This window comes from Diabrotica virgifera, chromosome 8, assembly GCF_917563875.1.
Source record: "Diabrotica virgifera virgifera chromosome 8, PGI_DIABVI_V3a".
In the NCBI taxonomy this organism is placed as follows: Eukaryota; Metazoa; Arthropoda; class Insecta; order Coleoptera; family Chrysomelidae; genus Diabrotica; species Diabrotica virgifera.
In genome coordinates, this window is record NC_065450.1 from 88,369,364 (window position 1) to 88,395,062 (window position 25,699).

At 33.0% G+C, this 25,699-nt stretch overlaps 1 protein-coding gene across 1 annotated transcript in view; it reads left to right on the forward strand.

The window, feature by feature from the left end:
• Positions 1–21,613, forward strand: part of LOC126890790 (glycine--tRNA ligase) — a 62,113-nt gene extending 40,500 nt beyond the window's left edge. Inside the window, exons 10-12 of the mRNA XM_050659979.1 lie at positions 7,743–7,907; positions 8,192–8,379; positions 21,366–21,613. Of these exons, the coding sequence (XP_050515936.1) occupies positions 7,743–7,907; positions 8,192–8,379; positions 21,366–21,476 (464 nt within the window). The 3' untranslated portion in view covers positions 21,477–21,613. The remainder of the gene's footprint in view (positions 1–7,742; positions 7,908–8,191; positions 8,380–21,365) is intronic.
• The last annotated feature ends 4,086 nt before the right edge of the window (positions 21,614–25,699 follow it).

The following is a 25,699-nucleotide window of genomic DNA, read 5'->3' on the forward strand; positions in this document are numbered from 1 at the left end:
TAAAGGATTTTTGAATTTGAGACGTATTAACGAATACTGCGCAATACATCTAAGTTTCAGAATTTTTTTCGCTTGTTTTGGAAAATACCTCCATCACGATTTTTTTATATGTTATGCTTAATTATATTTACTTTGAGAATTTAACAAAAAACTGAGAAAAAAAGTTGACTAACGTACCATCCATAAAGGATTTTTGAATTTGAGACGTATTAACGAATAGCGCGCAATACATCTAAGTTTCCAGAATTTTTTTCGCTTATTTTGGAAAATACCTCCATCACGATTTTTTTATATGTTATGCTTTATTATATTTACTTTGAGAATTTAACAAAAAACTGAGAAAAAAAGTTGACTAACGTATGTATCATCCATAAAGGATTTTTGAATTTGAGACGTATTAACGAATAGCGCGCAATACATCTAAGTTTCAGAATTTTTTTCGCTTGTTTTGAAAAATACCTCCATTACAATTTTTTTATATGTTATGCTTTATTATATTTACTTTGAGAATTTAACAAGAAACTGAGAAAAAAAGTTGACTAACGTACCATCCATAAAGGATTTGTGAATTTGAGACGTATTACCGAATAGCCCGCAATACATCTAAGTGTCAGAATTTTTTTCTCTTGTTTTGGAAAATACCTTTATCACGTTTTTTTATATGTTATGCTTTATTATATTTACTTTGAGAATTTAACAAAAAACTGAGAAAAAAAGTTGACTAACGTACCATCCATAAAGGATTTTTGAATTTGAGACGTATTAATGAATACCGCGCAATACATCTAAGTTTCAGAATTTTTTTCGCTTGTTTTGGAAAATACCTTTATCACGATTTTTTTATATGTTATGCTTAATTATATTTACTTTGAGAAGTTAACAAAAAACTGAGAAAAAAAGTTGACTAACGATCCATCCATAAAGGATTTTTGAATTTGAGACGTATTACCGAATAGCCCGCAATACATCTAAGTTTCAGAATTTTTTTCTCTTGTTTTGGAAAATACCTCCATCAAGTTTTTTTTATATGTCATGCTTTATTATATTTACTTTGAGAATTTAACAAAAAACTGAGAAAAAAAGTTGACTAACGTACCATCCATAAAGGATTTTTGAATCTGAGACGTATTAACGAATAGCGCGCAATACATCTAAGTTTCAGAATTTTTTTCGCTTGTTTTGGAAAATACCTCCATCACGATTTTTTTATGTTATGCTTTATTATATTTACTTTGAGAATTTAACAAAAAACTGAGAAAAAAAGTTGACTAACGTACCATTCATAAAGGATTTTTGAATTTGAGACGTATTAACGAATAGCGCGCAATACATCTAAGTTTCAGAATTTTTTTCGCTTGTTTTGGAAAATGCCTCCATCACGATTTTTTTATATGTTATGCTTTATTATATTTACTTTGAGAATTTAACAAAAAACAGAAAAAAAGTTGACTAACGTACCATCCATAAAGGATTTTTGAATTTGAGACGTATTAACGAATAGCGCGCAATACATCTAAGTTTCAGAATTTTTTTCGCTTGTTTTGGAAAATACCTCCATCACGATTTTTTTATACGTTATGCTTTATTATATTTACTTTGAGAATTTCACAAAAAACTGAGAAAAAAAGTTGACTAACGTACCATCCATAAAGGATTTTTGAATTTGAGACGTATTAACGAATAGCGCGCAATACATCTAAGTGTCAGAATTTTTTTCGCTTGTTTTGGAAAATACCTCCATCAGGATTTTTTTATATGTTATGCTTTATTATATTTACTTTGAGAATTTAACAAGAAACTGAGAAAAAAAGTTGACTAACGATCCATCCATAAAGGATTTTTGAATTTGAGACGTATTACCGAATAACCCGCAATACATCTAAGTTTCAGAATTTTTTTCTCTTGTTTTGGAAAATACCTCCATCACGTTTTTTTTATATGTTATGCTTTATTATATTTACTTTGAGAATTTAACAAAAAACTGAGAAAAAAAGTTGACTAACGTACCATCCATAAAGGATTTTGAATTTGAGACGTATTAACGAATAGCGCGTAATACATCTAAGTTTCAGAATTTTTTTCGCTTGTTTTGAAAAATACCTCCATTACGATTTTTTTATATGTTATGCTTTATTATATTTACTTTGAGAATTTAACAAGAAACTGAGAAAAAATTTGACTAACGTACCATCCATAAAGGATTTTTGAGTTTGAGACGTATTAACGAATAGCGCGCAATACATCTAAGTTTCAGAATTTTTTTCGCTTGTTTTGGAAAATACCTCCATCACGATTTTTTTATATGTTATGCTTTATTATATTTACTTTGAGAATTTAACAAGAAACTGAGAAAAAAAGTTGACTAACGATCCATCCATAAAGGATTTTTGAATTTGAGACGTATTACCGAATAGCCCGCAATACATCTGAGTGTCAGAATTTTTTTCTCTTGTTTTGGAAAATACCTCCATCACGTTTTTTTTATATGTTATGCTTTATTATATTTACTTTGAGAATTTAACAAAAAACTGAGAAAAAAAATTGACTAACGTTCCATCCATAAAGGATTTTTGAATTTGAGACGTATTAACGAATACCGCGCAATACATCTAAGTTTCAGAATTTTTTTCGCTTGTTTTGGAAAATACCTCCATCACGATTTTTTTATATGTTATGCTTAATTATATTTACTTTGAGAATTTAACAAAAAACTGAGAAAAAAAGTTGACTAACGTACCATCCATAAAGGATTTTTGAGTTTGAGACGTATTAACGAATAGCGCGCAATACATCTAAGTTTCAGAATTTTTTTCGCTTGTTTTGGAAAATACCTCCATCACGATTTTTTTATATGTTATGCTTTATTATATTTACTTTGAGAATTTAACAAAAAACTGAGAAAAAAAGTTGACTAACGTACCATCCATAAAGGATTTTTGAATTTGAGACGTATTACCGAATAGCCCGCAATACATCTAAGTTTCAGAATTTTTTCTCTTGTTTTGGAAAATACCTCGATCACGTTTTTTTATATGTTATGCTTTATTATATTTACTTTGAGAATTTAACAAAAAACTGAGAAAAAAAGTTGACTAACGTACCATCCATAAAGGATTTTTGAATTTGAGTGGCATTATCTACTCACCGTCAATACATCGCCCGTTTAAATTTTTTTTCCAAACATATATAACATATATAACATTTTTCTTGTCAATATTATCTGTTTTATTCATTTTTGATAAATTTATACCAAATTTTTGTGAAAATATGAAAAAAAAATTTATGGATGAAATTTATGGCTAAGGTAACACCGGTACTAAGAGCCGGTATAGGTGAAATTTCTTAATCATTTTAGGCACGACGGGACCCTATAACTTAAATAGTAGAACCTAAAAGAAAACGTTTGAGCACTGTGCCGTCACTTTTCAGTGGCACATGCGTCTACAGTGGCGTATCAAACTTTCCACTTATGGACGGGATATATAAATTAAAAAATACCCTCCCTCATTACCAGAATTTAATTTTTTTCATTTTTTTAAGTTCTATGTGATTAAGACATAAGATTCATCGTAATTTTAACCCACCACCCCCTTCTCCCTGCCCCCACCATCAAAAACTTTATTTTTCGATTTTATTTTTTTTTTTTGGTCGGATGCAATCAATTTTATAATTTCAAAAAATTCACAAGCATAGTTAATTCGTTTATAAAACACGTCTATTTTTTATAGACCTGTAGGTTGAGTCTACATAACCTCAAAAAATTTTTAATTTTTTTTTTGGAAAAAAGTATATAACTTTTTTGGGGGATAGCTGCAGATCTAATTTTTTCTTAGTCTTGTGTATTTTATCAAACACTATATTTCTAATTTTTTTCAGATTTTTCTGTAACGCTGGTCACCTTCAAAAATCCAAAAAATCTGTTTTTTAAGGGGGTTTTGGGGGGGTTTGAACGTGTTTTTCTGATTTTTAAATATTCTAAAGGACTCAGTTACTTCAAGTTACATATAACCTATAAAAATAAAATTGATTTGATATATTATGAAGTCTATAAAATAGAGAAAATCCCCCAAAACCCCCCAAAAAACAGTTTTTCGGATTTTTGAAGGTGGGGAGGCTTACGGAAAAATCTGAAAAAAATTAAAAATATAGTGTTTGATAAAACACACAAAATTAAGAAAAAATTAGACCTGCAGCTATTCCTCAAAAAAAGTTACACGCTTTTTTGAAAAAAAAAATTCTTTTAATTTTTTGAGGTTATGTACACTCTACCGATGGGTCTATAAAAATAGGCATGTTTTATAAAAGCCTCAGCTATGCGTGTGAATTTTTTGAAATTTTAAAATTGATTGCATCCCACCAAAAAAATTAAAAATCAAAAATGAAGTTTTTGACGGTGGGGGCAGGGGGAAGGGGGTGGTGGGTTAAAGCTGAATCCTATGTGTTAATGACATAGAACTTAAAAAAAAATTTAATTCTGTTAGTAAGGGAGGGTAACTTTTAATTTATTTATCCCGTCCATAAGTGGAAAGTTTGATGCGCCTCTGTCGACGCATGTGCCACTGAAAAGTGACGGCACAGTGTTCAAACGTTTTCTTTTAGGTTCTACTATTTAAGTTATAGGGTCCCATCGTGCCTAAAATGATTAAGAAATTTCACCTATAGCGGCTCTTAGTCTACTAGGCATAATGTTGGACAAAAGGCCGACCTTTACAGAACACGTGAAACAAACGATCAACAAAGCTAAAGTCCTTAGGAGTCAACTCTAATCGATAATAGGTCGAAAGAGTAAACTAAGATTTAAGACAAAGATTAGGATGGCAATTTGTATAATTTTGCCAACACTAACATACGTCTCAGCAGCATGGGGCACACGTGTAAAACCAACAAGAAAAAATACAAACCATCCAAAACCACATGATCAGGGAAGCTCTGAATATACCTAGATATGTCCCATTAAGATACGTATTTGGACATACGTAACAAAAGAAAGTCCTGAGAATGATAGACGAAAGAGCACACGAAATATTGAACAATATCAGGAACCATCCTAGCAGAATATTAAGAGAATTGACGGACTATGACTAAAACCAAAGAATGGTACATAGACGGCCGAGGCAGCAGTTAGCTGGATAAAGTTCTTTTCATGAGCATTTTTCAGTGCGTCACAGTTTTTCGATTTCTCTCTAACGCATTAAATTGTATGTGACAGAAAAAAACGCACGTCGCTGATTACATTTCGTCGGTGACATTTATAACATTTAATCTAGTTGTCAATAGCGCTAATAATATATTAAATAATATTATATTATTCTATATAAAAAAAATTAATCTGTACAATTTATAAGATTATACAAATCAAAGCAAATACCATTTTATAAATGCAATAAACAAAATTGATTCGTTTTTATACTAAATTGCTAATAAAATGTGACAACTGTCAGGTTTAACTAAAATGTCATGTTAGAATAAATGTCATAAATGTGTATTTATCACGGACCAACCTTTTTTCTATTATTTGTGACGCACTGAAAAATGCTCATGAAAAGAACCATATAAGGAAAACCCTTAATAATGAAGAATTGAGATAATAACCTTCCGTTAACAGCAGTCTGACATCACCACTATGATATAACTTAGATCAGGCAACAAACAAATTATACTTTTCTTGCAAACACAAACGTCGCCCTTCAGGGACTAAGTACCCTTCAGGTAGGTCAAATGGACCATAGTCGCGGAAGTTGAGCATCAAGGTCACGTACGTTTTTTATTGAACTAAATACGGTTTATTATTATTTTAGAAATTTATTTGCAAAACTGGTTATTTGCAACAAACATTATTTTTTTCTTCTAAAAATCGTCAAATATTTTAGGCTAAAAACTTCTAATTTCCATTGCTAAAACCTCTCAGCAACATTAATAAAATTCTTTATGTTGTTTTTTTTTTGTAAGCATTTATTAACAATCAGAATTACATATTCTATGAGTTAATTTGATAACAAGTAAAATAACTTATATCAACTATAGTATTGTACACTAATATGGCGTTATGAGGTACATCACCCAGCGGTTTCACCTCAGTTTCAGCGAAGATCTATGGGCCATAATCTTCGCAATCTTCTGTTGTTTAGTGGCTGCAGTAGTGGTAATAATAATTGGTTGGGGTGGCCTTCCAATTTCTCGTGGTGTCTGTTGGCTCTTTCTTGAATTACTGTGCTGACTAACGGGATGTTTAGGTCTCTATGAGGGTTTGGTTGGAAATGTACCACGGGGCATTTGCGATGGTGCGTATAATTTTTGATTGAGTTCTTTGGATAATTTTTGTATTTGATTTGCTGGCTCAACTCCATAGTTCTATACCGTACGTCCAAGGTTTGATGACTGTTTTATAAATAAGCAGTTTGTTCTCCTCCGACGCCCCTGGGGGGCATAAGGAGTTTCGAGAAAGAAGAAGAAGAAGAAGCAGTTTGTTCTCAATTGAGAGTCGAGATTTTCGACCTATAAGCCAATTAATTTCTTTCACTCACAACTCAATTTGTTTCTTCTTCTTTAAAATGTGTTGTTTCCAGTTAAATGTAGAATCAAGATGAAGCCCCAGGTATTTGACGATATTCTGATGGGATATGTTGACTTGATTAAGGCTAATATTTGGGCATTGGTCTTTCCTTAGTGTGAAAGTTATATGTGTTGACTTAGTTTCATTAGCTTTTATCTTCTATTTCTTTAACCACTGTCCAATTTGGTCTAGGTGTTCTCGAAATTTTAATACTGCAGCTGTTGGATCCTCTTCAGTTGCAAATATTGCTATGTCATCAGCGAAAGTTCCAATGGTGGTTTGTGGAGAGGTTGGTAAATCGGATGTGTACAGTACATAAAGAAGTGGACCCAGTATACTACCTTGTGGGACTCCTGATTGAATTTTGTTACGGTTTGATAGTTTATCCTCCACTTTAGTTTCAAATTCTCTGTGATTTAGATATGATTTTAAGTCAAAGATAAGATTTTAGATAAGTTAAAGTATTTGTTTGGTAGAGATGGTTTGATTTTATAAAGTAATCCTGGGTGCCATACAATCAAATGCTTGGCTGAAGTCCAGAAAGGCTGCTGTGCAATATTGTTTATTGTCCAAAGCTCTATTAATTATATTTGATATGCGATGGCATTGTTGCACTGTAGAATGAGCTTGTCGGAATCCAAATTGGTGTTCTGGGATCCAGTTTGGAACTCTAGGTCGCTCATAATTCTTTTAAGTAACAGCTTTTCAAGAAGTTTTGACATTATTGGCAGTAGACTTATTGGGCGGTATGATGAAACAGCCGTTAAAGCTTTACCAGGTTTAGGTATCATAATTACTTGAGCAATTTTTAGTGATGTAGGCCAATAATTAAGTCTTAACATTGCATTTAATATGTATCTACAATAACTTCATTGTACGACCTGTTTTAGGAAGTTGTTTTAGCATTGTTGCTGTTATGAGATCAGTGCCTGGTGCCTTTTTTTCATTCAAATGATTAATTTCATCTTTGATCTCCTTCGGTGTAATTAAAGTTAGTCGCTCTCTTTATGTTGTGAACTAAAACACTACTCGGCTGTTAATCGTTTTTTCGATTTACTAAAAAATGACTTCCGAGCAAGGAGCAAGTTTTGCAAATAATCGCCTCATATATTTGTTATATTTTTTACTTTTGCTGCAATAATACTAGGACTTTTTGTTTCTAATATCGAATTAATTAAATTGTTTTAAGGTGTTGGTAGAGTAATGTACGCCATCTTCGAGCATAATTTCAAACAGCGCGAGAACGACGAACAGAGAACATACCTGTCATTACCAGCGATTGTGGCGCCGTTAAAATGTAGCGTTCTGCCGCTAAGTTCCAACCAAGAGTTTATTCCCTTTATTAAGAGAATATGTAAGTAGTTATTAAAAAACATATCAGCCTTGTTTGTAAATAGTAATATGTGTTATAATTTAAGTTAGGTGAACTGACCATCCATAATTATAATTTATTAATTCTTAATTACAGGACAATACAAGACTTTTTACTTGAACTTGACTGACATTCTATTTTATATTTTTCTTGACATTACTTCAGAAGTCTCAATACTGTCAATGCATAAATAACAACCATAGAGCAATATTCACTTTTAATGTTGTATATTCTAACAGTATGTACTAAAAATAAAAAATTTTTAGCTACAGAACTTACAAAAGTAGATGTATCTCACAAAGTAGACGACAGTTCTGGATCGATAGGGCGCAGGTATGCTAGAACTGATGAAATCGCCATACCCTATGGGATTACCATTGATTTCGATACTTTGAAGGAACCTCACAGTGTTACTTTACGAGAAAGGGATTCAATGGGACAAGTTAGGATACCGGTAAGTCCCATAATTCTGTCTAAAGCACTAAATCAACTACCCGAAGAGGCAGTTCTAGGCCAAATACGTAAATAAATTAGTCTTCTTCTTCTTCCTCTTTATAAGCAATCCTACTTGTTCATTGGTGGATACCTATATGGAAGGTTGTCACTTAGTGCAGTCACTGAAGGTTTTCACCTCCGATTTCGTTGAACCTCCATCGATTTTCATGAAAATTGGTGAGTAGTTAGAGAATACCTCAAGGAACAAAGGTGACATGACGCCAACTTGCGCTTTTACCCTGTGGGTGGATGCCACCCCTTTTCTGGGGTGAAAATTGTTTTATTAAAAATAATACCATAAATCAATAGAGAGACAAATTCTAAGCAAAATTTGTTATATTAAGTTATTAGCATAAATCAGTACTTTTTGAGTTATTAAAGATCAAAGATTTTATTTTTTCGTAAAAAAATGCATGTTTTAAAGCTGTTTTTCACGTATAACTCAAAAACTATTAGCTTTTACAAAAAGTTATTCTTACCAAAATTGAAGACAATAAAAGATTGAATACACTATTCACTCAAAGTACTAAACTAGTGTTAATTCAAAGTGAGTTACAGGTAATTGAATGTATATTTTTTTCGATGAGTACTCAAATCTAAGTATTCAAGCTTAAATAACGGGAAAACGATGCATTTTATAAAATATACCTGTTAAACGCTTATCAAAATACTTCAGAATACCTAACAAATGAGCACCAGAAAAAGTTAATAGCATCAAAATTAAGTAAGTTATGATGAAGCTAAGAGAACCCTTTCGAATTTTATAGGAAAAAGTGAAAAATAAAACATACGCCATTTCCACAAAAATTAAAATTTATACTAATCCTTACAAAAATTTCTTTGTATTAGCATAAGTAATGATTTTAACAATTTTCACCGGTTTAGAATGCATATTTTTGAAAAAAGGATATAATTTTAAAAAATCAGAATTTTTTAAATTATCGTCATTTTCATTCTCTTTTGATAATAACTATAAAAATACTCAATATACGTAAAAAATTGTACATAACCAAATTTTAGTTTTTTATATCAAATATTGGATATCTTGGATATTAGCGCACCCTAATATGTCTGTGTAGGTATTGGCATTGGATCCGACCGTCACATGTAACACCGTTGCCGTATCCTCTATTTTTTCATACTATCACGTTACAATTTTTTGTGATATTATATTTGTGTGTGAAATGTATCATTTTTGTGTATTTTAGGTATGTTCTAATATGTTATGTATATATAGGTTTTTACTTGATTATTTTAAATCATTGTGACTAACTTGCTAGAAACCTTGTAATATTGTGTAATGTGTTAAAAGTAAGTAGTTTTGAAACACCAATTAAGTAAAGTTTATTATGTTGTTGTTTTCACCAATTTTGAAAAAATGTGAAAACATTGAATTGTCCACGTCCGTCTAACCGTCCGTCCGTCTTGTCTGTCTGTTTGCAAACTCAACTCCTCCGTCATTATACCAGGTAGAATGACAAATTAGGTGTCAGACAACCTATGTCTAATTTCTCACCTTTAGTACTATCCTTGGATTATAAGCTTTAATTTGACACCTCATTTGTCATTATACCTAGTATTGGGACCGTGCAAGTTCGGAAAAGCGACACCTGGTTTCTTCACTCTGCACTTTTATTCGCACTTTTAATTATATTGGCCAATCATATGGTCCTGGTTACTGGATAATTGTCAAGGCCATAGTCCAAAAATAATAATAAGAAAAAATAATATTTATGTTATGTTAATAAAACGTAAACAATTGTATGTAGTAAATAAAATTAGTTATTAAAATGCAGTACTGCAAGCAAAATACAATTAATTAAATTTACCTTTATATATAATTGCATATCATATCAATATTGTGAAGCAATATATAATTTTTCTTCTTAAATGACAATAGGTATGACATGTACGTCAATTTGACAATTTCAATTGACAATATGAATTATTTAAGAAAGTTGCAATATTTCTCCGCTATTCGCGCACGATCGTTTCGCGTATCCCTTCCGAGTACTTGCACACTGCGAATAATGACGGAGAAGTAAACGTTATTTTTCTATTATTCTTGTAGGTACATTTAACATTGATTGCAATTATGAAAGAAATATATAGAAAACAGCATGGCAACACTGTGACGCACAAACATAAAAATTCAGCCACATTCAGCTGTGCGTTACGTAGGGTGCTTTAATATCCAAGATGTCCCAAATATTATACCTTTTTTACCATTTCTGTAGGGTAAAAAATAACCGAGATAGAAACGTTTAAAGCTTAAGTTTTGCTGCGAGAACCATGTAACCGTGGCCATTTAATCTTTGATTTTTAAAAAAGTAAGGGGTTTGAAAGATTACATTCAACGCGTTTTAATAGCCTTTGGAATTACCTATCAAACCGTGTTTAGGTGAACCTGATGTCTTAAAAATTAACGGAGTTATTAAAAAAAAAAACGATAACATTTTTTGGATAAATTTTTAAAAGATAACGTTTGAAAAATTTTTGGAGCATAAATTTTAATGCTATTAACTTTTTCGGTATCTCATTTGATAGATATTTCTAAGTACTTTCACAAATGTTTAATAAGTTTATGTTATAAAATGCATCATTTTCCCGTAATTTAAGCCTGAATACTTAGATTTGGGTACTCACCGAAAAAAATATGCATTCGATTACCTATAACTCAGTTTTAGTTAATACTATAAGGTTTTTTTAGTAAGGAGTTTATTTAGATTTTTATTATCTTCAATTTTGGTAATAATATATTTTTTGTAGTTTTTGAGTTATCTATGAAAAAGCGGTTAAAAACATGCATTTTTCTTACGAAAAATTAAAATGTTTGATCTTTAATAACTCAAAAAGTTTTGATTTATTTTAATAACTTTATATAACAAATTTTGCTTAGAATTTGTCCCCCTATTTAATTATGGGGTCATTTTTAATAAAATAATTTTCACCTCGAGAACGGGTGGCATACATCCTCAGGGTAAAAGCGCAAGTTGGCACCATGTCACCTTTGTTTCTTGAGATATCCTCTAACCACTCACCAATTTTCATGCAAATCGATGGAGGTTGAACGAAATCGGAGGTAATAGCTCATATCCACCTTCAGTGACTCCACTAACTCCATCTTTTGACCACACGTGTCTCCCCCATTCAGCTTATGTGGTTATAAGTTCTGTAAGTTGTCCATTTATTCTGACTTCCATTTTGTTGTTTTGGTAGATATTTTCAATCATTTTTATGACAGCTAAGGGAACTTTTGTATTATAAAGCCGATGGATTACATATGAAGACCAAACGGAAGAAAGGCGAAATGTCAATTTTTTATTATTTTCGGGTCAAAGCAGCAATATGTAGGTTTTTAGTAGTAGTTTTATGTGAGTCATTCAAACATGGGAAAAAGACGAATCCTCATAGCTTAAAACACGTTATAAAATTCTTCGTACAGGGAAGAAAGGCGAATGGTCCTCGCGTAAATCCGAGAAAGGTGGAATGTCAGTGCTTGTCGGGACGTCGGGGGAGTACACGCCACATTTTGTTTACTAAAAACGTTAAATAAAGTGCGTATTATTGTGCTCGAAAATGACGGATAGAGAAAGAGATGATACGGGTCGCGAAAAAACACTAGAAAAAAGAAAATTACAGGTCGAATAAATGAAGAAATGAAGCGGTTAAGACAACAGAGCCATGAAACAGGTGACGATTGTCAATGTAGAGAGACTTAAGTGTTTTAAAACAGTAGATCAGCAAAACCGATCAAACATTATAAACAATTTTAACCGTATGGTGCGTGATAAACAAAATATTTATTTGGCAGGCCTAATAACGTTAATGCCCGTAAAGCAAAGAAGAGCCCGAGATGAAGCTACATCAAGATTGCAACGTATTCTTTTAGAGTTAGAATAACCACTGACGATAAAACTACTGACGTCCCAGTTTGTTTTAAAGCTTTTCTAAGCCTTCATTGAATTGGTCGGAAGAGGCTTGAACATATTCAAAAAAGTTTAAAAGCTACTGGTAGTGCACCAATTGACAAACGCGGAAAAAATCCAAAAAAACACGCATTACCAAAACAACGGCTAGATGGAAGTTAATGAACACATAAAGCGTTTTAAAGGAAGAGAAAGTCATTATAGTAAAAATAAAACTAAGGAAATGTACCTTCCGGATGACTTAAATGCACACTATGTACAAATCCGATAAGGGCGCTCCTGTGTCGAAACATATCGAAAAATTCAACGATCTGGTCCACTTGAGTCAGTTTTGCACATCTGAAAGGGCTAGATGGTTCTATAGAGGCTTACCTTACAACAAAAACGTAAATAAAATGAGGAGAAAATAAAAAAAGCTAGACAAATGAAGAACAGAAAAAAATTGTTGGTCATACATTTCGCTTTTTTAACTATTTAGAATGGGAAATAAGCCACAATATTATTAAAAAATGATTTTTATTAACGTTTTGATAATTTTTTAATAATACTATTTTGTATTTTGACAACGGCACCCGATTTGGGCGTCGAAACGTTAATAAAAATCATTTTTTAATAATATTGTGGCTTATTTCCCATTCTAAATAGTTAAAATTGTAAAAATGCCACAAGAAAATAGCTTCAGAACAACATTTCGCTTTTTTCCCGTGCTTGTAGTGACTTGTGTTTACATAAAGCAATTTTTCTAAGTTTTGCGTTTTATTTTAAATTCCGTTGATTAAATAATTCGTTACAAAATAACTATGAAGACTACTTAAATGAAGAAGTACGCAAAATATTTAATTGTATGACGATAGTTAGGGTTTGAAAAATAAAAATTCAATTTTCTCGAATTAACCCCTTTGTGACATTTCGCTTTTCTTCCGTGTGGTCTTCATATTTAAGTCTTACTCTGTCAAATATTTTCTTCCGGTCAATCAGACATAGAAATACTGATCTTTTACACTCTAGTGATTTCTAAGTAATGTACTTTATGACGAATATTACGTCTGTACACGATCTTCCATTAAGAAATCCCTGTTGTTCATCTGCTAAACTTATCCTCTGATTCATTAGTTTACCTCCGAGGTCCAGATATTGGAAAAAATCGATTTTCATTTTGTAACTTTAAAGGGCTATACATTTTTTATGTGCACATTTGTACTGAGGTAAGTTAGGTTCAATCGAACTATTTTTGGTCCAGAATATGAGATTAAATTTATGATTTAGGACCTACCATTTTGTTGTACCTTTGTGTTACACCCTGTATATTAGTATTTTTGCATTGTCTTCTATTAGTCCACAGTACATCGTCCTTTTTCAAAAATGATTACAAAAGTCTTAAAAATGGTGGTTTTAATTGCTTCGTTTGAGCGAGTCTACTAGTTTCTGAAACATTTGAGTGCAGGTTGGACGCGTTTTCGCACGCCCCACGCCTAAACCTGTAGCTCTAGCGCATAATTTTTAATTTTAATCAAAAGATTATGCGTCAGAATAAAATAAATTATTTTTTTCAAACAAAAAAGAGGGCTCGATCGTCGAGTCCGACACCCGCAATATGTCACTCTAGCGCGGTACAATTTTGTTATTTAGTCCATAAAGCCAATGCGCATCCGCTAGAAAAAATATTACGATTCGGATTTTTTACACAATCTTACTCAAAAAGGACCCCTTTTAACAAATTTGCATGTTGCCAGGACCAAAAGTGGGTAAAAAGTTTTTTAAACGTTTTTTTTTTGTTTTTTTCCTAAAATTATTTTTTTTGCATGGAACAAAGTTTTTTAGGTTTTTTGGATCCTTCCAAACAGAAAAGGTCTTTAGTGAATTTTCTCTCAAGTTGATTGTTTTTGACATATAAGCGATTAAAAATTGAAAAATTGCGAAATCGGCCATTTTTAACCTTCAAAAACTATGTGAAAAGCTTAAAATTTGAATGTTGCCAAGCTAGGTAGACATTCTTTAACCATCGATTGATGAAATCCCGAAGAGTTTTTTGCAATACAATATTCAGAACTCCTTTGTTTTTTAATTGCTAATCAAGCGTGCGCGACACTATTTTCCACCGACAGTATGGTGCAAATGAAAGGAATAAATTCGTTATTTCGTAAACCGGCCACTTTAAGGAAAAATCCCGAAACAGGTCGATTTTTATTTTTAAGTTATGATATTGTGGCATATATGGTATACTAGTGACGTCATCCATCTGGGCGTGATGACGTAATCGATGATTTTTTTAAATGAGAATAGGGGTCGTGTGCTAGCTCATTTGAAAGGTTCTTCAATTCTCTATTCAGTAATATAAACATTTATATAATTATTTATACAGGGTGTCCTTCTACTTTTTTTTTGTCAAATAATTTAATTTAATAAAAATTTTTGGACACCCTGTATAAATAATTATGTAAATAAAAAAAACTAAGTTTTCAATCTAATAGCACATACAACAACATCCAAAAATGTCATTCTACATCCTACCAGACTGAAAACAATGGGAACCTTCTCTGGTAACACCTCCGAGGCTTCTACAATTTGCAAGCCATAACGGATGCTGAGACTAAGGAAGATGAGGGAATTTTACAATTTATAATTCACGTCCCATCTGCTCAGCGCGGTAAAGTTCCAACGAGAATGGTTCCCTTCGTACTCCAATGGGAGTAAACATAAATAAAAAATGAATAACCATTTTCAACACGAAACTACAGCCGCATCATTATTCCAGTTCAATCAGAGAGTGCAGCAAGCACCTCTACCGGTTTCGAAACTTATTAGTCTCTCATCAGGAGGCACATATGCTGCTCTTTCTGACCCAACTAGGACAAACCCCGGCGTGCAGTCACGGATTTCAACGAACGAAATGTGCAATCCGTGACTGCACGCCGGGGTGTGTCCTAGTTGGGTCAGAGAGAGCAGCATATGTGCCTCCTGATGAGAGACTAATAAGTTTCGAAACCGGTAGAGGTGCTTGCTGCACTCTCTGATTGAACTGGAATAATGATGCGGCTGTAGTTTCGTGTTGCAACGAAATTGAAAATGGTTATTCATTTTTGATTTATGTTTACTCCCATTGGAGTACGAAGGGAACCATTCTCGTTGGAACTTTACCGCGCTGAGCAGATGGGACGTGAATTATAAATTGTAAAATTCCCTCATCTTCCTTAGTCTCAGCATCCGTTATGGCTTGCAAATTGTAGAACCCTCGGAGGTGTTACCAGAGAAGGTTCCCATTGTTTTCAGTCTGGTAGGATGTAGAATGACATTTTTGGATGTTGTTTTATGTGCTATTAGATTGAAAACTTAGTTTTTTGATAGCAGTTGCCGCTAGGGCATCCCTGCCATTTCGTTCGTTGCAATCCGTGACTGCACGCCGGGGTTTGTCCTAGTTGGGTCAGAAAGAGCAGCATATGTGCCTCCTGATGAGAGACTAATAAGTTTCGAAACCGGTAGAGGTGCTTCCTGCACTCTCTGATTGAACTGGAATAATGATGCGGCTGTAGTTTCGTGTTGCAACGAAATTGAAAATGGTTATTAATTTTTGAATTATGTAAATGTTTACATTACTGAATAGAGAATTTAAGAACCTTTCAAATGAGCTAGCACACGACCCCTATTCTCATTTAAAAAAACCATCGACTACGTCATCACGCCCAGACGGATGACGTCACTAGTATACCATATATGCCACAATATCATAACTTAAAAATAAAAATCGACCTGTTTCGGGATTTTTCCTTAAAGTCGCCGGTTTACGAAATAACGAATTTATTCCTTTCATTTGCACCATACTGTATACACATGCAACGGTGGAAAATGTGTCGCGCACGCGTGATTAGAAATTAATAAACAAAGGGATTTTGAATATTGTATTGCAAAAAACTCTTCAGGATTTCATCAATCGATGTTTAAAGAATGTCTACCTAACTTGGCAACATTCAAATTTTAAGTTTTTCACATAGTTTTTGAAGGTTAAAAATGGCCGATTTCGCAATTTTTCAATTTTTAATCGCTTATATGTCAAAAACTATCAACTTCAGAGAAAAGTCACTAAAGACCTTTTCTGTTTGGATTGATCCAAAAAAACTAAAAAACTTTGTTCCATACAAAAAAAATAATTTTAGGAAAAAAACAAAAAAAAAACGTTTAAAAAATTTTTGACCCACTTTTGGTCCTGACAACATGCAAATTTGTCAAAAGGGGTCCTTTTTGAGTAAGATTGTGCAAGAAATCTGAATCGGAATATTTTTCCTAGCGGATGCGCAGTGGCTTTCTGGACTAATTACAAAACTCTTAATTTTAAGTTGAAAGTATTAATAATTAATTAGTAAAGATTGTCGATCTCTTGTCCGACAAATTTACAGCCTTATTTCTTTAGTCGGACAACGTAAATAATATGTTAATTATGGTAGGTTATGTTTTGCGATTACAAAATTTCGGACACGAATAACTAGTGATAGATTGGAGGGTCCTTTATCCAAATATAGCACTGTCCGACAAAAATTGGGTATCAGATAGCCAGTCCGACAAATTAATTTCAAAACTTTTTATAACGTAACCGTCGCGCTACTAAACATACGGGTACATTGAGCGAATACTGTCCTGGACCCTTCACACTTGTTGCACTGTTTACTTTTATGTCTAGTGACGTCTAGAATGTCAGAAAATATATAGAAACCGAACGTAAACATAACCTAATTACTAGAAGTTTCATATCCAAACAAAGCGTTGTCATGAAGCATCTAGACTAGAGCTATACAGTGATGAGCGCGCTAATAACCGGCAAAATAACGCAAAAGATGGAAAACATATTAAGTTGTGCGATAAAAAGAAATGAAACTAGTGGAGGTGGGAGATTTAGCCATAAAAACCGTTAAACTTACATTATATTGACTATTTCCCACCTTTAGACAGAGGAGTATGTCAACTATAAATGTCACTGTGACAGTGGCAGTTGCCAAACTCGTTTGATACGGTTAAAGGTGGGAAACAGTAAGTAGAATGTAAATGTATAGGTTTTTATCGCTAAATTCCCCATCTCCACTAGTTTCATTTCTTTGTAACTCACAGTTTAATGTGTTTTCCATCTTTTGCGTTATTTTTCCGGTTATTAGCGCACTCATCAATGTATAGTGACCATACCAACAAAGTACAAGTAGACTACCACTGTTTAAGAGTGTAGGCGCAAATATTTTACGGCTATCCCTACTTTTTCTTTCTTTACGCGGCAAATTACGTGTAGTAAAATTCTCAGTGGTATGAATATGTAAACATTACTTGACAATGACATTGTTATCATTAATTAAAGAGATGGCTTTTGAATGTTCTTGGATAACATTCGACTTAATCGAATTATGGCTCCGATTAATGGCCGGTTTCACCAACAACAAATAGTAGTTTATTCTATGAATAAAGTTATTCCACCAATATACTGACATTTCTCCATTTTAATAACGTCAAATAAGATTTATTTTATTTATCAAATAACTATTTACTATTCGAATAAATTGGCAATTTAATCTCGCTATAAATATCTATAAGAAAGTAAATTTGTCAGTTTAACTTTAAATTATCAAAATTATATTGAAAGAAAATAAAAATATATACGTGTAATAAATTTTATTAGACAAATAACTATTCATTGATTTATTTGTTGTTGATGAAACCGGACGTAAGTCAGTTAATTAATATGATAATTTTTTCACGAACCATGTATTCAGTGATTATAATAACTTATATACCATTCAATAAAAACTAATACCTAATCGAGAAAAGAGGAAAAGTTATTTTATTTAGTTTTTATTAATATATTGTTACTATGGAACTCTTGGTTAAATTTTGAACATCTTTAACAACAAAATACTTGGATATACCCTGATGTATTCTGTGCTAGGATCATAAATACACTATCAATCTTACTTAATCAACAACTCAAAATATTCCCGATGCCTTGTCAAATTATTAAAATTGTCACTGTCTTGTCACCATATTCTATTCGACTCAGTGCGTTGTATGACAAAGATAGCGAAGGTTCGATTTGGAAAATAGCACCACGGACATGGTGTCCATTTTTTTTTTCGAATCCTGAAAAAACTAATAAATATTTTAAAAAAATTTAAACTCAGAATGAAAGAGTAAATTATTATCGAGGGCCGAAAGTCCCTTAGAATAAAGAAAAAGTTTCTTTGAATGAAATATTTGAAATTAAAAATCTACATTTTCTCTTAGTTTTTCACCCCTGTAACTTATTAAAATAAACATTATATACGTTTTCAGAGACTTTAGGCCCTCGGTATTTATTTTATTTAGCTTATGGCTTAAGTACATCACAGTACAGATGTCCAGTTTTTTTATATATTCGATTGACCCTTCGGTTGCCATTACAAAGTCTATAGGGTCGCCTGTGTATGCTCTGCGTGGGCAGTCCTGAACAATGTGACTGATCGTCTGTCTTGCAGCGCCGCAGTCACAAGAAGAAGAGGGGAGTTTACCCCATCTGTAGAGGGAGTGGGCGCATCTTCCACAGTTTGTTCGAATTCGATTAAGGCCTGCCCAAATCTTACGGGAACGTTCAAATTCGCTAGGTTTTCCTATGATGTCCGGTAGACTATGGTAATGCGGATCTGTCTTACTTTCCCAATCTTCTCTCCATCGGGTATTTAAGTCAAAGTTGGATTGCTGCAGCGCTTGAGCAGATTGTAGAGGGGGTAACCTAGATCGGAGAAGGTTTCCAAGAATATCGGGGATGTCGTTGTGGACTAGAAGCTGGCGACTGTCCATTATTTTGTTATATTCTTTAACCAATGCATGTTTGCGGCGTAGGTTGGGTGGTGCTATATTACTAAGGGTAGGTAGCCACATTGTAGGGGTGGGCTTAATTGTGCCTGTTATCATACGCATAGCACGGTTTAGTTGGGTGTCCCTGCTATTTAGCCACACTGGTGCACAGTATTCTGCCACCGGATATATCAGGCCAAGAGCAGAGGATCTTATAGTTGATACTCTGGACCCCCATGTAGTGCCGCAGAGCTTCTGTATTATATTGTTGCGTGTTTACAATTTTGCTGCTGTTTTCGTCAGGTGTTCTCTGAATGTGAGCGTTCTGTCTAGAGTAACCCCAAGGTATTTCGGGTATTTATTGTGTTTGAACAGCTTGTTATTAAAATACACTCGCAATTCTCTGTTTGCCATCTTGTTGTTGAGATGAAAAGCTGATACTTCTGTTTTTGTAGTACTTGGCTGTAGTCTCCATTTCTTAAGGTATTCGCTGAGGATGGAAAAGTCATTCGTGAGAGTGATTTCTGTAGTTTCTAAAGATTGGTGGCTTGTTGCAAGGGTCCAGTCGTCAGTATATCCAAACTTTCGAGATTCGGTTTCAGGCATGCCAGCAATAGAGGCTGAAAAGTAAAGGGGCAAGGACAAAACCCTGTGGAAGGCCATTGTTAAGTTTCATCTGTCTACTCATTTCCTTTCCCATTATAACCTGGAAGGCGCTGTTTGTCAGCATGTTGTCAATGAGGTTAATTATCTTTCAGTTTATATATTAATCCCTGTCTCCAAACAGTATCATATGCTGCTGTTAGACCTATAAAAAATACTGTTGCTGTCTTTTGTTTCTTTTGAAAACTAGCTTCAAAAGTTGTTAATGACAGCACTTGGTCCGTACAGCTTCGATGAGGGCGGAAGCCAGCTTGTTCAATAGGGACATTTTCTAGTATCCTGTGACTAATTCTGTTCAGAAGAAGCTTTTCTAATAGTTTATATACCATGCCGAGTAGAGCTATGGGGCGGTAGTTTTCTGGCTTATCGTTTGATTTGCCCGGTTTCGGAATTGCAATTATCTTTGTTCGCTTAAGTGAGAAAGGAATGTTACAAGACAAGTATATCATTAAAGAACATTGCAAGCCACTGTTTCGTGTATGCACCACTGTGTATCAAGAACTCGGGATGGATACCATCAAACCCAGGTGCTTTAATTGATTTCACTTCTTTCAGCGCATGTGTGATTTCAGAAATAAATATTCTTGCTGAATATTCGGAGTTCGTTCTGTTCATTTGTTTTAATGCCCTTAAGTCTCTTTTCACGTTGGTAGTATGTGTTCGATCTCGTGGAGCTCTGGATAGAGATACTATATGGGAGGCAACTTTGTTAGGAGACATTTTAGACTCTCTGGATTCCAGCTGGTTAGCTCCTCCAATTTTCCGCAACAGGGACCATGTCTGCCTGCTTGATTTTTTGAAGTCAAGGTTTTCGACAGTCTTTATCCATTTTTGGCATCTAGCTGTATCGATGTTGTGTAAAAGCTCGTCGGCTATTTCTCAGTCACCACTTTCGAGTAACTTCGCGTATAAGTCTTCACATATTTCAGTTTATCCGGGTACATATTCTTTGCGATACCTCCTAGGGATGGTTTCCTTGGCAGCGCTTATTACTGCACCCACAAACCTCTCGTAATGTTTGCTGGTTGGAGGGACCCAGCTCAAGGTCCGGTCTAGTTGTTCAGAGAACTTCTCCCAGTTTGCTTTTCCAAGATTCCACCTGGGTCGAGGATATGATCTAATCATTGGAATTGATATTCCGATGGTGATGCACAGGACGATGTTGAGTATGTGGGAAGTCTGCAAGGACACTTCTCACAGTTGTTAGTGGTCTCTCATTGGTATCTTTTGAGACAAAACATAGGTCTGGGTTATATTCTTTTCTCCGTGCAGCTGATTTAAATGTTCCTGTCTTTGGCATCAAAAACTAGATATGTGTTTTGCTCTTCGGAAATAAAAATTTGCCGTCGGTAAGAACGTAATCTTTCATTCTGCGTTTAAAATTTTTCAAAAATACTTATTTGTTTTCTCAGGATTCGAAAAAATGAATCCCATTTAAATAGCATTAGAGCCGAAACTTTGTACCGATCCCCTTAAGACTTTAGTAATTATTTTTGAAAAAGGACGATGTACTGTGGACTATATTAAATATTATTCGTTTTATTTTTAGCTCGATGACATCGCACAAGTCGTTCACAATTTGTCTTACAGCAAGCAGAGCTGGGACGATATCGAAAGCAAATATCCCAAATTCGAACAGCAGGAGAGTAAAGCGGTATAAATAAATATTTATTGAATATTTGATAAAAAGTCGCATTTTGTAATTTAAAATACCTATATCTTAAGCTTAAAAACGTCAAGCTTTCAGCAAGTTATTTATTATTTTTTTTTAAATAAATTTGAAATATAAATGATTAAGTTTTGTTTTTATGCTTCTATACAGTATCTCCAAAAAGCGTTTTATAGTGGTCTGTGTATTATTTTCGGGGTTATGAGCTGTGTTCCAGAATTGTGTCTTCCTGACCTTTCGATTGCAATAGGGAACTTGCACATTTAAAGGACACTAAAGACATTTTAGTTCATTCTGAAGGTCTTCATGGATGCGAAGCTAATTTTAATGTAAATATCTGTTGTTCTATTGTAATATCTGTTGTCTGATTAATAGAGTTTTTTTTAAATCAACAGTATTTTGAATAAAAAGAATATAGAACTTTTGAATACTGAATGTATATAGATGTAAAAGATAAAAATAATAAATTAATATATAATAGCAATTCTGTGAAAAATTTTAATCCCTTTGAAAATAATATGTAGCCACCTGGCCACCAAAAACATATTTACACTGGGTAAGTTATCAGAGTGCCTTACAGTGTATAAACTTTGTAAATTATGATTTGGGATTTATACAATGTTTATACATTCTAAATCATGATTTGGGAGTGCTCCTTGTAACATTCAACGTGTCTTGGTTTGTTCATTTCTAGTGCATCTTGAAATAAACTGAAGTATAGCTGATGGTGGATGATGACATAAGACCCGGAAATGGTAAAATACATGGGAGTAGAAAGGATAAACTGGTTATGAAAAATATACAAAGAGGCATGGGAAAAGCAACAAATCCCAAAAGGCTGGCAAAGTAACCTTATAGAACCAATATACAAAAGGGGAGCGAAAAAGCATCACACCAATTGCGAAAATTAGAGCTATTATGTTCTTCGGTATGTTTTAAAATATACACGAAAATAGTACAGAAGAGGCTAAGATAAGAGGTAGAAAAAGAACTGGGAAAAGAATAAGCAGCGTTTAGACCAGAAAGACAGACAAACAATATAATAGAAAGAAGTACTGACTCGAGGGAAAAGCTCATTCTGGAATTAATAGATCTATGAGCAGCGTTCGGCACTATAGAAAGAAAAATTATATGGCAATGCTTGCAGAAAATTAAAGTACCAATTACACTCATAAAATAATTAAAAGTATATACAGAGTGGTAAAAGGCTGTGTACAGATAGCAGAAGAAAGATCTGAAGAATTCAATTGGGAAAGAGGTATCAAACAAGAAGTCTTAGCCCGCTATTATTCAAAATAGTCATGGACGAATTGACTAGATATACTGGAGAAATAACCAACCAAATACGGACAATAATAGGATACCAAAGATTACAGCCAGTAAAAATAGAAGCCTTATTGTATGCTGATGACATAGTCCTTATAGCACGTTCCGTGACAAAAATGCAAAAAATTATAAACATATAGACACAGGAAATGGAGAAATTAAAAATGGAAATTAACATCGGGGAAAGTAAAATAATGGTCATCGGAGGAAATAAAGAAAATGAAATAAAATATAAAATGCAAAAATATTCTACAGGAATTAGTTACCGCATATGATTATCTTGAAAGTGTAAATACCAATGATGGAAAAATAGACCTCGAAGTAACAAACAAAAAATCGAACAAACTGTACTACAAACTAGCGCCAGTTCTGAGGAAAAAGTCCCAAGAAACAAAAATGAAAATATATAATACCTTCGTATAACTAGACAATGATGATACGATTGATTGTACACCGATGAACTATACTATGACTGAAATTTGGACTTTGCAGAAAAAGCATAATAGTAGGATAAACGCAACGGAGAAGAGACATCTACGAGCTATAGCCGGAACGACCAAATGGGATAGAATTAGAAATGAGACAAGAAACAAAAATGAAAATATATACTAATACGATTTATTGTACACCGATGATATACTATAATATGACTGAAATTTGGACTTTGCAGAAAAAGCATAATAGGAGGATAAACGCAATGGAGTAGAGATATCTACGAGCTATAACTGGAAAGACCAAATGGGATAGAATAAGAAATGAGACAATGAGAGAACCAAACAGGAACCAATCATGAACAAAATAATAAATAGACAATTAAACTGGTATGGATATCTGATGAGAATAAAACCCAGTAGAATAACGAAAAAATTCACGAAATAATAAAATATCAGAAAAAAGAAAAAAGGCCGACCGAGGAAAAAATGGATACATCAAATAGTAGATGCGGGAGAGATTAAATAGAACACGCTTGAAAAAATGAAAATAATAGCATAAGATAAAAAAGAATGGAGGAGATCGGTGAGTATGTAGCTAAACTAAACCCAAATACGACACCTGAAAGGGTATAAGTGTAACATTCCGTGAACTTCTAATCATCTTTATTGTTATTTTATTTAAATTTTAATTTTTTGTTATTAAATTATACTTAAAACAATAAGATCTAATAAATATTTCGTCTTTCACTGACGTCATAACAAACCTATAGATTAGCAGACCTGTAAGTTTTTGTACCTGGTTTACTCCTCCTGTCGGTAAACAAATTAACTGTATTGTGACATCTTCGTCGTAGGACGGAAAGTATGTTACTTTGGTCGGGGCATTCAAGACAATAAGAAGTCTTATCTATAGTGGCAGGTAACCTATTCAAGTAAAACGGCGAATATTTCATTCTTATGTTTCAAGTCATATTATAATGTTGAAAAGTTAACGTATTCGAGTATTATATATGTGTTTAGTGGGCTGAAAAAACGAGATTGAAGATTCCCAGCAGTCGAGTCGTGGTTATCTGGTAACTATTTTTTTTTATTATGGACGCCATTTTTTTTGTCTAATTTGACGTCTTAAAAAATTTACTATTTCTAAATCTTTCAGTGAGCTTATTAATTGAGGCTAGTATGATATCTTCTAACTATTTCATTGTCTATAATATCCACCCAGAGGGAAATTATCTTGTCATAAATATCTTATATGTCATTTGTCATAAAATTATCTCTCGTAATTTGTGGGGTTATGTTACATCTCATATTATCCAATTCCAATTTTGTATATTATAATCATGAATTTCTGAAACATAGTAAATTCCATACATCATATCCACCTGAAATTCTGTTCCGATATTTAGTATTTTCATAAATTTTTACAATACTTATGGCATTATTCCATATCATTTAATAATTATACTATCCTTTATGAAAAGCTATTTCCTAAATAAATATATTCAGCATTTAAATTTTAGACTTACTTGTCTACATATTATCGAGTCAAGGCCATTATATATGCCAATCTTATGACAAGGTCACCAAACAGTCTAGTGGAAGATTGTTTTTTCTTACTAATGAGGTAGGTTTTTCTCATTCTTCTTTATTCTAAATAAAAACTTCCTGATTTTTTTTCCTTCTCTGAATTTTCCCTACAGTATTACAATGAAGTAAAACCGGGATTCTATTTTTTTAGCCACTTGGGAAAATCTTTAACCACTCATACCACCTGAGAGGACCGCTTTCCGACCAAGTCACCTAGGGGACAAGCTCTAAAAACCCATGTAACTTTTTAATTCATCATCCTGCATCTTCGAGAATTGCCCTGTCACTGTTAGCTGTGTAGCACCATTCTGTGCTTAACTACGGATAGAAGATTTTACTGAGAAGTAGCAATGAACACTTGTGGGGACAATATTAGGTCAATCGGGTTTGTTTCGGGAACTTTTTTATATTTAACAGTGCAATAGTTATCTACATATACCAGTATACTTATACACTTATTTTTTTATAATATCCAGAACATTTAATTCACTAACCTGCACATAATTCAATAGCGCTCCCACACCTGGATGTCTCTTTGTAAAAGAGGATAATTTGGGCCCAAATAACCTTTTTCCATACAGTAGTTCCCTACATTTATTTTTTTATTATTGTTATTAGGCTTGTTTCCCATTTTTTTCATATAACTATATACTTTATAATATTAGCTTGTTTCACTTAATTTAAATTTAAAAGTTGCTTCATTTATTTGCTTAACCTAAATTCATTAGTATTAATTTTAGATTTGTTCTCATTTAAATTAAAAATAAAATAATTTCAATTCATTTAACTCATCATTTTCAATTTTTATTAAATTTTTTTGTAAATATTATTTAACTTTAACTTACTAATTATTGTCTTTTCACATTA